The 14,004-nt window shown below is 41.9% G+C and overlaps 1 protein-coding gene across 1 annotated transcript; it reads left to right on the forward strand.

The window, feature by feature from the left end:
• Positions 1–395: 395 nt before the first annotated feature.
• znf106a (zinc finger protein 106a) lies at positions 396–13,759 on the forward strand. The gene is made up of 19 exons (XM_037694934.1): positions 396–1,055; positions 1,551–3,341; positions 3,421–3,865; positions 3,958–4,027; positions 4,131–4,285; positions 4,445–4,505; positions 4,620–4,907; positions 5,051–5,834; positions 7,155–7,195; positions 7,953–8,098; positions 8,175–8,309; positions 8,379–8,495; positions 8,659–8,850; positions 9,194–9,256; positions 9,342–9,461; positions 9,561–9,632; positions 9,848–9,919; positions 10,280–10,426; positions 12,478–13,759. Exons 1-19 carry the CDS (start codon positions 814–816, stop codon positions 12,526–12,528), a joined length of 4,992 nt encoding a protein of 1,663 aa, XP_037550862.1. The 5' UTR covers positions 396–813; the 3' UTR covers positions 12,529–13,759.
• Positions 13,760–14,004: the final 245 nt, after the last annotated feature.

The following is a 14,004-nucleotide window of genomic DNA, read 5'->3' on the forward strand; positions in this document are numbered from 1 at the left end:
TTTCAAGCTGTAGTCAGGAGTAGGTCTGGTAATCTGAGTAGAAGCTGTTGTAAGTGTAGTTTCAGCCAAGGGTGTAAGATCTCATAATAATACTCTGTCCTAAATTAAGTTCACGTACATGTGTACAAGTTGAATAATTTATAGTTTAATATTTTATGCTGTCACACATATTGTAATAAAACATGCAGGAAGTAATCATAAAATGTACGTCTACATCTAATTTACTTTTGGAGGGAACCCAGTTCAAGATGGCCTCCACAGCTAAATGTGAGCAGCTGCACTCTGGTTTCGAGTGGGCTGTCCGGATCTGGAAGCCTGTTCTGAGAACACATGCTGTCGTAGGGGCGGGGGCTGGGTTTCGGCTGTTGGAGCACAGAGAGAGGTCAAATACAGACACAGCCTTCTGTAGAGTGTCAGTGCGCAGCGGACACCATCATGAAGACAAACTAAGCTGGGGGCGCTGGCCACTCTTCCCTCCACACCCAGCGCTGTGCTGCGTGCTGGACCTGAACAGCTGCAGGGTCCAGCAGGGCTGCTCCTCCTGTCCTCGCCCTGCCACTTATGGTCTGCTGAGAAAGAAAGAAACAAGATCAGGATGATATATTTTTAAACTTTTTTTTTTAAATTTTTTAGCAAGATAAATTTCTAAGTTAGACACCTCCTGATCTGTGACAAAGACGATTCGGATTTGTTTTAAGGATTGTTAAGTATTCTCCTTTCCTGAATTTTTCTCCACCTTGAGAGAAAGTAGAACCAGCGCGTGTTGTTGTGGACTCTTTAAACAGGAAAACCAAAACAGCCGAGATCACAACCATGCCAGAAGGAACGATCGAACGTCCGCTCTCGCCCTCTCTCCCCAGGGACTGCGGACACGAGTGCAGAGTGTGTAAGGTGAAAGTTGGAAGCCTGACTGAATATGCCAGCCACATCTCCAGCCCCACGCACAAACAGAATGTGGAGACTGCTGATAAACATCAAGCTTGGCACAACCACGACGAAGACTACTTTGACCAGTCCTTGGTGGACCTGGTAGAAAAGAGAAACGAACAGATAAGGCAAGTCCTTTTATCTTATTCTATTGGAAAATTAGCTCTCAAATTTGCTTTAAGCAAAAAAAGATAGGCAAGTTTCAGCCCTTTAATAGAAAGTTCAGTTTCAGTCCAAAGTATTGAAAGGAACAATATTTATTTTATTAAATAATAAACACATGCTTTGTTTCTTAACAAAAATGCACACATTGTTAAAACCGTCCAAGATGTTGTTTGTGTCTACATATACCATGTATAGTCATATTTTGCTCAGAGGTGCTCACAGGCTCCTTTTAGTCGCAGCTTCACACTGAGCGCTGGCTGGAGTCATATGTCAGGCGTGTAGGCTAAAAAAAATCATGCCTACAAATGCAGAGTTCCAACAGATGCGGGCTTAAATTAACGCCTTCATCAAATGATTGCCAAACAGCCAAAATGCTGGTCTTTGTGAATAAATATTTTGCCATTAGGATGGTATAATATCAGAGATGAACTCTACAATGTTTGGTTTTTCTTTTGTAGAAAAGAAAAGGAAGCGTTGGCTGCAAAGCTAGCAAAAGAAGAAGAAGAACAAAAGAAGAAAGAGAAGTTTGAGCAAAGACTAAAGGAAGTTAAGGAGCGGTACCAGCTAAAAAATGTGTTGCAGCCACCTTTGCAGGGTTCAAGTCAGCACAGGTCTTGGCACAGGAGCAATTATTATAATGTCAGCGCAGAAGAGGCAAGACCTTGGAACCATAACAACAAAGAGGGGAAGAGTGCCACTTGGCATGCTCAGGAGCCTCCCAACTTCCAGAAATGGGCATCCAATGAGTTTCTGGGTAGAAGAAATGAAAGCCAAATAGGGCGAAGTAACAAGACTTGGGGCTATGGTGCATATGATGGCAATCAGCAAAGTCGACTGCCTTGGCTCAGCAGTGAAGGAAGTAGTTATGGACTATATGGCCAAAACAATATTTCCCGGTATGCTCAAAAGGCCCAGCACAAGGGTTTCCTAGGACCTCATTTATTTCAGACTCCGTCCGGTTCTTATTCCCAGGCTTTTAACCAGTTTCAAGGTACAGGGAACAACAAAGGTAGTCTGCAGGAAGCAGGGCTTCAAAGTGAGGTGACGGAAACAGACCTCAATAGTAGTAAGAAGACTTTTGGTAGCAATACAAAGCTAGACAAAAGCTGTCGTTGGACACCCTATTCAGTCACTCCTGGAATGCATAGTGATACTCATCCAAATACATCTGAGAAGCATCACAAAGCTCCTAAACCCCAAAAGCACGAAGTCATTGGCTCTAACAGGAACTCCCAACCTGGGAATGAACAAGGGCGCTTCATCTCAAGTAGACTTAGTGAGGAAGACAAAGTGAGGCATCAAACAATGACAAAATCTAATCTCAGTCATAGAAGTGATAACAGCACTAAAGGAAACAGTTCTCAGATAGGTGGGAGCCTAAACTCTACATCTGTCCCCTCCAGTCAAAAGGCAAACAAGAAATGGTTTAATTCTTCTTTGTCTGGTGCCAGAAGTGGAACTCAGCACAACAAGGCTTGCAGTGAAGATCTACCACTGGCAAAATCAACTGGAAATCAACGTGGACCCAAAGAATCTGTTCGGTCCCTTCAGTCAAAGCAGGAAAGGCACCTACCAGGATCACCCAACATATCCAGACAGATTGTTTCGGAACAGAGGGACTCTTTGAGTAGCTCAGTTTACAACAGGGGGAAAGTGACACTTCCCAAGGAGGAGCAGCAAAGGGAACAGGGGCACAATCAAACTGAAGCAAACAAAGAAAAAAGCTGTTGTCACAATTCAGCTAAACCACCATCACCTGTTACACACAGGACAGAAAAGTCTGCACTGCAAATCATCACCTCTACCACAGAGAGCTCAGAGGCTGCAGAATCTGTTGGAAACCACCAAGAAGAAAGTAAGAAAGAGGAGAAACAACCCTCGGTGGTTCCACATGAGGCCATGCAGGTCACAGAGGCAGGGCACAGCTCAGAGAGCGACACCTCCAACACAGTGTCTGGGACAAACATTTTAACTTTATCCAAACTTGACCTTCCCACTGTCTTAAAACGTGATCTCACTAAACACATCAGCTCCAAGAGCAAAACAGCCACCCACGAGCCAAACCTCAACATTGCCAGACGGGTACGCAATCTAAGCGAGTCACGCAGAAGTGACACGGAAAAGGACTTTGGTCTCAAACCAACTGTACGGCAGCTCATCAGTTCATCTGGCTCGGGCCGCAACGTGAACTGGGATCAGGTGTACCAGGAAGTTAAAAAGAAGCAAGACAAGGGAAAAGGCATGCCGAGGTGAGATATTGAGCTTAGAGTTGAACGTCTTACCGTCGTTCTTTTTGTTTCAAAAGTCCTCGTTTTGTCTGCTCTTCAGGTTTGGTATAGAGATGGTGCCATGTGAGCAGGAGAGCCAGAGCCAAGAGGAGGATGAAATACCCCTTCTAGAAGGTTTTCAATGGGAGTCTTTGATGGACGTCTCTGCCCAGGGCACCTCCCGAAAGCGCTCCTTGTCTGAGAGCAGCTTCGCACCAGCATTGACTCATCCCCCGTTTGCATCTTTGACTGCAGAGGAGACAGCGCAGAGAGAACCTCTCAGTTCAGAGCAGCTGAGGACTTCAGATTCTCCCAGTTCCTTATCTGCCCCAGACAAAAAAGACCATCAGTGTCAACCAGAGAGCAAAGTGCAGAAGCATCCAGAGAAACTAACGTCTACAGCCATGAAAGTTCTCCAGAGGTCTGATTCAGCGCTTGGCGACAGCAGCTCAGAAACGGAGCAGAACGATGGTCAGGGAACAGGAAAGAGGAGAAGGGCAGCCAAGGTGAGTTTGAGAAACGAGTTTTCACTTTCTTTTTTTGGAAACATTTTAAATGAGCAAAATGTACAATTATTACTTTTACCTCTGGTTTTTAGGATGTTCCCAACACAGAGACATCTTGTCTGGAACACAACAGTAAAAGAAGAAAACTAAAATCCAAAAGAGGTTTGTGGCTCAAGTCCCCCCCAAAAAATATGAATAGATTTTCACACTGTGTTTACTGTCACTGAATTCTCAAATGTTGTTTTTTTTTTTTATTTTGTTCCAGAGCGTTTACAAATCGACCAGCTGCTTACAGTGTCACTGAAGGAGGAGGAGCTGAATCGGTCCTTGCAGAATGTTGACACGAGCTTGATCCAGGCCCGGGCGGCGCTGGACGTTGCCTACATGAAGGTGCAGCGACTTATGGTGCTTAAACAGCAGGTATACCATTAAACAATTGATCCCCATTATATGAAAAATATTTCTTTTAAATACTGTTTGTAAGGTATATAATAACATCATTAACATGGTTAAATAACCTTTTTACAACCAGAAATATTTAAACTCATAAAAGGTCACTTAAATCTTTGTTTTTATCAGATTACTGTTGAGATGGGCACACTGAGAAACCAGCGAATTGAGTTACTTAAAGGAATTCAAGGTATATATTGTTTTAGGAAACTTGACCATAATTATTTATTGTTGTAGCTACCAGAATCCATACTTCAGTATTGTGGTGCGTGTTGAACTTTGAAATGAAGTTGTGTTTTTTTAGGTACAAGTATGGAAGCACCTCAGGTCAAGCTAAAAGAAGAAAAGATGGATTCATGGGAAACTGAGCCATCAGTCATGCCCTCCTCTGGTTTGGACACTGTTATTTCCAGTCCTCATCATGGCACAGAAAGCGGCTCCCTTCCCTTCTCCAGCCTTCCGTTGTCTGTAGTTATCAAGGAGGAGCCCCAGTCCCCAATCCATGTCAGCTCAGAGCAGGGCACTTTCAACTTTATGACCCTCTGTGCTCATAGTACAACTCCAGAGCTGCCCGTCGCTCCAGCTTCTTCAGGTGACATCACTCAGAGCAAAATGGATCAGTGTCTAGTTCTGCTTGTACTAGACAACTGCAGCAACTTGACATCAGCACCACCAGTGCATTCGTCATTATTTGATGTACTAGTCACTGACTGCTGTGTTTGAAACTTTTTGCAGATCCTGCCTGTAACCTTCAGCCCTCTCCTGCAGTAAAACTTGAGCCTTCACAAGCTAACTGTGTGGAACCAGCAGAGTGCAAAGATAAATTTCCTGCAAAGGTTGAAATGACAGAAACGTCTATTGAAGCCCTGAGGAACTGCAGCAGCTCACTACCAGATGCCAAAGGCTTCGTGAAGCCTTTCAGCAGGAAAGCTTCTGAGGTTGGGAGCATTGTTGACTGTGCGGACAACCAGTCAGTGTCCTCCCCCACAGTCTTTAATACGCTCGCCGCGCCTTTAGAAATGAGAAACGAGAAGCGAGTGAGGAAGCTGAAGAAGAGGAAGGTGTTGAAAAAGGCTCAAGGGACAGAGCAGCCTGAGAGTAGTGACTCTGAGATGGTGGAAGAAACCGCAAAGCCAAGATGGCTGCGACAGCGCAGGAGACCTAGTGGGGGCTCTCAGGTCAGTACCTCCAGTCAGCCCACAGACGACAGAGAGATGAACATGAATACAGATGACAACAAGAAGATGCTCAGTTTACCACTTAAAGCCATGAATGTGAAGGAGGACCAAAAATCTCCTGAAAAGATAACTGAGCTTCAAGCCCCCATGACTGACCCTGCGGCGAACGCTGATTTAAAGGAAAGTATGGAGGTCACAGCATGTCAGCAGCATCAGATGGATGGCCTGCTTCCACCTCCCCCTTCAGGGCTCATCCCAGACTCCTGTAGACCTGGACCACAGAGCCTGGCCTGCAACGAGGTCTCCTCCACCAGTGACATGGATCTGTGTAAATCTGAGAGGTGAGTTGGTAAAGTCAAATGAAAACGACAGTCCTAACAGCTACAGGTTAATAGAAGCTGAAGAAAAAACTTTTGAGGTAATTTTCTTAATGTCAGGTTTGTATTTAAAATAAAAATTATTATTTGTAGTGTTAATGCACTTTGTAAAACACAACTGCATCCCTATTATAACATATAATTCATCTCTTGGCTTACTTAATATAGAGACTCAGCTACTGCACACGTGGTACCAATATATCACCCACTTTAGTTATCTTAAAATCTTTATTAAAATACAAAAGACATTGATGTTAAATGTTGTAGAAATTTACACCACTAGGTTCAAACTTTATCTAGAAAATTAGCATTTTTTTGTTGAAAGGCTGTGTCAGTGTCAAGTGCTGAATGGGGGTTGAAATTTGCTAAAAAAAAAAAAAAAAAGCTGAAACTAAGTTGTTAAAGCTAAGAAAAGCAGAATAATAGCTAAAAGCTAAAAGGAGAAAAAAGTAATTGAAGTATAGCTAAAAACTAACATAAGCAAAGAACTGGCTAAAAGCTGTAAAAGGTTAGCTAAAATTACAACCAGCAAAAGGCAAGTTAAAAATAGGGGTGACACAGTGGTGCAGTGATTAGAGCTGATGCCTGTCAGTGAGGTCAGAGGATTGCCTCCCGGCCTGGGGCAAGCATGCATTTTCTACAAATACTCTGGTTTCTTCCCAAACAAACAAACACGCATATTAGGTTCACTGGTAACTACGAAGAGTGAATGCTTGTTTGTCCTACGTGTCCCTGGAACCTGACCAGGATGTCCCCCATCCCTCACACAGTGACGGCTGGAGACGGACACCAGCTCCCCATAACCCGCAGAGAAAATGGATGGAAAGTTGAAATTAGCAAACATAGTAAACGTTTCAAATGACTAACTAAGCTTAAAGTAGCAAAAGCCTAGCTAAAGGAAAAAGTAGCAGCATAGTAGCTAAAAGCTAAACTTAGCATAAGACAAAAAAAGAAAAGTAGAAGTCGATTTTAAAGAGAACAATGTTTTTGAAGGACCTTAATAGAGCTCAATGTATTTGTATAGATAAAGTATTTTTAAATAAAGTTCAACGTTTTGAAAAATATCAAAGTTACAAAAACCTAAAGTCGTAGCACCCATCTTTTAAACGAGCTCAACATTTTGTAATTCCAAATAAAAAAGTAAACCACAAGAAAGAATGCTGATTTAGCATTCACAGTAAAAATCAGAGAAATTAAATTATTTTCTGTTTAAAACGTGTCAGTAATACCCGACAGTCTGTCTTTGCACTGAACTTAAAGGTTGAATTTTTTTTTTTTCTGCAGTGATTTACCATTTTCCATCACGTTGCCCAAGAATTCATCAGGTACGTTTATCTTGAGAACTTTTTATTAAACTTTTAAGGGTATGGGGTTTATTTTACTGATGGAATTTGTGTTGCATATTTCTTTTCAAAGTGTTCTAATTAAATTGGGATTTTAAGACAAGCTATCATCCATATTATACAGGCCGATCACATCATTTAATAAGAAATTTTGTGAAATGCCTTAAATGTAAGCTTTATATATATATATATATATATATATATATATATATATATATATATATAAGGCATTTTAAACCCTTCCCACACTCTTGCAATATTCTAAACAATGTTTCTAAACTCTAAACGCTCTAAAAGAGCACAGATTGTCATGATTTCAGCTCTCTGCTTCCGGCTGCTCTCAGCCACCTGCAAGCGCTCTTGGCGATCAATCTTGGCCACGCCCACTTCTTCGCTCTGCACGGAGAACAGCTGATAAGCTGCAGCAGGAAGTTTATCCTGCAGTGTGGGCTGCACAAAGATGCAGCAGGTGCTAAATAATTTTAAACAATGTATTATAAACAAAAAATCCATGCCGATCGTGCGGCTCATCCATCAATCAGCCATTTGTGTGTCATGTCCCGTCTTATTTTGAAAAGCCGCAATATAACGAGTCTGCGAAATCAAATTGCGAAGTAGCGGGGGACTTTTGTATTTTTATTTATTTTTTAAGTAAAGTATGTAGTTTGCTGTGCCTAATCTTGTTGATTCTTTTGTTTATGTGCTGTATGCATTATTTATTTGTGTTTGTGTTTCTTAGATGCCTTTTCTGATCACGCTGGGGATGAGATTCTGACCGAAGGAGTGTTTGAAGGCCACCAGGAGGCGGTGAACGCCATCCAGATCCACAACGGGCTGCTGTACACCTGCTCCGGAGATCAAACCATCAAAGCTTTTGACCTGGTGGTGGGTGAAGAGCAATAATATTGCTTCACTTTCGCTGTTTCAGAAGTTTTAGCTGCTCATTTGTACTTTGTTGCAGAGTCATAAATGTGTGGGTGTGTTTGAGGGTCACAACTCCAAAGTGACCTGTTTACTGGTGTCAGCAGCTCCTTGCCTGCATTATCGCCTTTATTCTGGTTCCAGTGACCAGACCATCCGCTGCTACAATCTCAAGGTAAAAACACAGAAAAACACCAAGTGGCATCATGGACTGCTGCTCTCTAACGTTGCACCTCTTCTACAGACACAAGAATTTGAGCAACACTTCTCTTTGACCGACCGAGTCCTCTGCCTTCACAGCCGCTGGAAGACCTTATACGCTGGTCTGGCCAACGGCACCGTGGTGTCGTTCAACCTCAGGGTGAGAAGTTTAAAAAGGCAGTTTCTCATTATAACTTGCAATAGGAATTCTGTATAGCTTGGAAGCAACAGTTATTCTTTACTCATAAATCACAGCTAATTCATCATGAAATGAGCTCAGCCAGCCTGAGTTGACAATCATTTTCCCCAAATTCATTGTTTAGACCAACAAGCAGATGGATGTGTTTGAGTGCCACGGCCCACGTGGTGTGAGCTGCCTGGCCTCGTCACAGGAGGGAGCCCGGAGGATCCTGCTGGTCGGCTCTTATGACAACACGATCAGCGTGAGAGCAGCCAAGAACGGGCTGCTGCTGCGCACGCTGGAGGGCCACACCAAGAGCGTTCTCTGCATGACGGTAGGTCAGCTCTGTCGTCTCGGCTTTAGCCCTGTTAGAACGGACTTAATCGGAGAAAAACAGAACGAGGATTTAGATATGTGAATTACTGGGGCAAAACAAATTAGCATCTGAACAAATGGGTAGAAACCTGCCAGGGATTATTATGTTTGAGCTCTCAACGAGTCATGTGACTCTGATTTAAGTCACTTCCTGTGGCTGTGCAGTAGCTGTTATTCAGTCAAGTTTAAAATATTGGTCTGCTTTAGTCAAAAAACAACCCGAAATATAATAAAGTAAAGCAGATTAGTAAGTTTTAAGAGATTTTTAAAGTTAATTTTTTTAATTTTCTGCTTCTCATCAGGTGGTCAATGATCTTGTGTTCAGTGGATCGAGTGATCATTCCGTCTTTGCCCACAACATCCATGTAAGTTCACGTTATTATATTTAGAGTTTTTTTAAACTGATCTGAGAACTGTTCTTTACTTTTATTCTTTCACGCTGTGCATCAGACGGGGCAGCTAATGCATGTTTATAAGGGCCACAGCCATGCCGTTACCGTGGTGACCGTCCTGGGGAAAGTGATGGTGACCGCCTGTCTGGACAAACTGGTCCGAGTCTATGACCTACAGGTATACATTCCCAAACAAATAGTCAGAATAATAGTTTATAATACCAGTTCAGTGTGTGTTAGCCAGCTGGTTTTGAAATATGAGCTTTGTTGTCTGTAGTCTCAGAAGCTGCTGCAGGTGCACGGTGGACACAAAGACATGGTGTTGTGTATGACCGTCTTCAAGAACATGGTAAAAGCTCGGATATAAATCCTCCACCAGCAGCTTACAGAGGATCATTTCTTTCATAACCTAGAATGCCCAAATAATTTGAAAAAATGTGAATACAGAAATGTCTTATTGATAAAATTACAACTTTAGGTATTTTCTTATTTAATCCTGTTTATTGAGCTGTCCTTTGGTTGTAAGGAACAATAGCTTATTGATTGTAAATTAATTTGTTTCAGATCTACACAGGATGTTATGATGGGAGCGTTCGAGCCGTCAGGCTGAACCTGATGCAGAACCACCGCTGCTGGGTAAGACAGAGCAGACTGGCTTGTGTTTAAAAGATCAATTCTTCAAAATAGGAAACCTTATGTCTTTTTAAGTTACTGAACAAGAAACAGAGTTTTACAAACAATGGACCTTGACGCATTCTTGCTTCATTGTGATACGGTGTTAAAAACTATAAATATGACAATTTGTTTGAGTTGTAACCTGTTCAGTCAAGGATGCTCCCTGAAGTATTCAATTGCCTGATTCGTGAAGCCTGTTGCCATTAGAGCCCATGGTTTAATCGTGTTATTCCTTTTCCCATCACCACTTCCTGTTTGAGCTTGTCGCCCTGTAACTTCCTGCTTGTGCATGGTTGCCATTATGAATCTTTGTGTTGACAGTGGCACGGCTGCTCGCTGGTCTTTGGGATGGTGGAGCATCTGCAGCAACACCTGATCGAGCACCACGCTAGTGCCAGCCTCCAGCCGCTCAAGTGCCGCTGGAAAAACTGCGAAGAGTTTTTCTGTGTGCGCAACAGCCCCAAACAGGTATCTAAACCTTCAGCAGGGAAAGTCTCACTTTACTGATGGACTTTTGTTGTTGCAGTCAAAGTTATTCACCCATTTTAACCTGGGAACCATTTCAACGATGAGATTAAAATCTTAAATAAAATAATAATTAGACAACAAGAAAATATGATCACTATATTAAACTGTAGACAGGAATGTTAAGTTTATATAGCATTTCCCTCACTAATGGCTCTTAATCACAGACATTTGGCTCCTGACTACAGCAACGGGACAGGTATATTTTTTATCTTTGACACCCCCCACCCCAAGCTTATATTAGCTATTCAAGCACTAAACTAAGTGCAGTAATTCAATGTAGTCTCATCTCTCTTAAAGAAACCTTCAAATCGCTCAGAAATTTGGTTAAAAAAAATGTACTGAGGCTTCAGGGCATGATTTAATTTTGTTTTAATTGTGGGGAAATGTTTCTTCTCTTCCATGTGCAGGAAGGGTTTTTAGTTTAGCTGTACCAGCAGTAGATGCCCTTTTTGTGTTAGGAATTTACATAATTATGTTTTGATAAAAATAAATAGAGCCTTACATATGAGTTATTACACATACCGTAATTTCTGGACTATTGAGTGCACCTGAATATAAGCCACGCCCACACACACAAAAACAATTGTACATATATAGGCCGCGCTTGTTTCTAAGGCGCAGGTGTCCACGTTGTAACTTGAGATATTTACGCAAATATATATATTTTTAACCTTTTAATTAAATGCGTAATGGTAACGTACACAAATATGTACAGAAAATGTTATTTTCTGAACAGTGCCTGTAACATGACTGGTTTTAAAAAAAAACAGTATCCTACCAGGAAGTCATTAATCGTTATCTTCATCTTCCTCTGCAGAGTTTTTAGACACTGCTCCACTGGCAGGCTTGAGCAAATCTTGCTCTGCGCATGTGGACAGTTTCCCCCTCCCTGGGTAGGGGAGAAGAGAACGGACTCTCTCCCCCCCATTCTCTTCTCCCCTACCCCCAATTCCCCGTTTCTTTGGTCCACTGTGACCTGTTCGGTAATTTCATTGGTCAGATTTTTTTTAACCTTTATTTGGACATAAGTAATCAAATTAAACGGCCATTCGGAATAAAAAAGTGTCACGTAAACGCCCCGTTCGGATTATTCTTTGTTGGTTCAGCTCGATCCAAATGAATTTGTAATCCAAATGAAACGGGTGGTTTATGCCGATTCATAATCTGAACAGTGTGCATGTAAACACTTAATCTGATCATTTTTTCTGATTGTGGAAAACTGACCTGACTGCGCCTGTGCGACCTGTCAACTTCACGTATTTCCGCCTGGCTAGATGCTAACATGTCGAGGAAGCAAAACTGGTCGGTGAGCGACAACATTTCTACTAGAAACTTAGAAAGAGCTCAAAATGATCTGTATCACCTGTAGCTCAGTCAGGGAGTGCAGTAACGTCTCCACCGTCATTAAAACCTGTCGCGGGTCCATTTTGGGCGCTCAGGTTTGTTTACGTTCATCCCAGAAGTAAACTGGAAGTAGAACTGCTTCTTCTGTGTTTTTTTTTAAGGAGAGTTTACCACTCTGCGCATGCCAGTACTTCTATTCAGAATAAAAGCCGCTGCATGTAAACGCTCGTCGTGAACAGATTGTGCCCATGTAGACGATACATTCGAATTATTTAATCTGAAAACATTTCAATCCGGTCAAAGAATTTTGCGCATTTAAACATAGCTGTTGAGCCACAAAGACCCACCCCTCAAGATAGATGTGTATTGGGCAGCTCTGTGAGCGCCTGGGTGTGACGAGGCTAAATGTTTTGGCAGCATGAAGCTCATTAGCCCGTCAAAAAAACAAAAACAAATTAGCTGTAGCATTGTATAAGCCGCGGTGATCAAAGCATGTGGAAAAAAGTAGCAGCTTATAGTCCGGAAATTACAGTATTTTAAAAAGTTTGTTTTAAGTTGGCCTGTTGTGAATAGCTATGGACTAAATGTAATCAAATGTTTGAAGCATGTCTCTCATGGCTTCAACAGGTGATAATTATCTGTTGCAGATGCTGCACCTGCAGAAACACACTGAGGAGCTGACTGAAGTGGAGCCTTAGGTGGTGGGAACGTAGTTTCACCCTGAGCCCCTCTGCCTTCTCTTAATCTCTCTCCCCCCATATTGGGGGGCATTTTCTCGGGACCCTCCTAGCTCAACAGCGCTCCCCCGGAGCCTGACGAGTGGAGTTTGATGACTTCATCTTTTTATATTTGGTGTTGGAATCCAACCATGATTCAGCGACGAAGGGAGAGTTGTTTTATTGTTTTTATAAACACACTTAAAAACACTTCCTGTCCTTTTGTCCGTCTACTGCATTTCCTCTTTCACTGACCAAAGCGAGACAAAGAAACACGACTTGTTTGTTGAAGAAACTTCAGCGTTGCCAGCATGAGAGGCCCGTCGCTCCTTTCTGTTGAAACCCAACCCAGCAGTTAGCTTGTAGACGCTCCGCAGTATGGTATGGTTGAGATGCTTTTATAGTTGTGCATTTGTGATGTTGAGCAATGTGTAGTTATTTCTCTTTTATTTAGATTTTTTTTTTTTCACGACCAGGGTGAGTTATGTTGTGGAAAGTCCACTTTGTGATTTGTTTTGAAGGAAAAAGGTTTAGATTCTATTTTAGAAGACACATTCTCTCTTTTTGTTTAATCCAGGTTTCTGTGTATTTGTTTGCTGCTCGCTCAGGTGTGAGAGGAACGTTTGACTCGGTTTGGGTTGCTTTTTGAAATTTATGGAGGTTTTTCGTGTTTTAATTTGTGGATTTACTCCCTAAAGTTGTTGACAGGATGTCGTTCTTCCAAGAGCGAGTGTGAGATGGTGTTTTTAACCTTTATTTTATTTTTCCTGTGTGGAGTTTATTTAGTCAAGCAGAAGGCAACAGAGCTTTATTTCCAACAGTGATAGTTTTCTCTGTGTGGAGTTGACGGATGTTTATAGGAGGTGTTTGATGGAAGATATTACAGGAAAGGATTGTTTCATTTCCCATGCCATACTTTCTCATGCTCCATCATAACATAAATCCTCTTTTTATGGCAAACTCGACCTGTTTTAACTACATTCAAACACAGCTGACATCTTAAGCAGGCTTTGTTGCATCCTGCTTTGAGGTTCTGATCCGATCGTTATGCTCTCACAGGCAGTGTCTTTTTAACTTTTTTCACGAGTTTGCAGTTCACCTCTTCCCTGGCATTCCTGAGTTTCTTCAAAAATTTCATTCTTATCATCGTTGTGACGTTTCTTTTTTAATAATCTTAAAAGTTGTTAATAAAACGGTGTGCAACTTGGGAAAACAGCGTGTCCCGTTTGGTTTTTATGTCTTGTGGGAAAATAAACAGTCACTTCATATGTACTGTAACACAATCACACCAACAACTACAAATTTATTTATTTGATTAAAAATGTAGTACAACCATTTGTCCATAGCCTTCATGGGAAAAAAATAAAAATCACAAAAACACTGTGGTCCAACTCGGAGTTGAACTTTAAAGTTGGGAAATGACTCGTCAGCTCTTCCTGGATCTTCTTTATCCACATG

The sequence above is a fragment of the Nematolebias whitei genome, chromosome 21, assembly GCF_014905685.2.
Source record: "Nematolebias whitei isolate Nwh7 chromosome 21, NemWhi1, whole genome shotgun sequence".
Taxonomy (NCBI): domain Eukaryota; kingdom Metazoa; phylum Chordata; class Actinopteri; order Cyprinodontiformes; family Rivulidae; genus Nematolebias; species Nematolebias whitei.

What these genes read in the sequence shown, in the direction of transcription:
- znf106a (XM_037694934.1), top strand. Translation starts at nt 814, where the DNA reads ATGCCAGAAGGAACGATCGAACGTCCGCTCTCGCCCTCTCTCCCCAGG. An exon ending in TCTTTGCCCACAACATCCAT is followed by an intron (nt 9,257 to 9,341) that starts GTAAGTTCACGT and finishes GCTGTGCATCAG; the next exon opens with ACGGGGCAGCTAATGCATGT. An exon ending in TGCGCAACAGCCCCAAACAG is followed by an intron (nt 10,427 to 12,477) that starts GTATCTAAACCT and finishes TATCTGTTGCAG; the next exon opens with ATGCTGCACCTGCAGAAACA.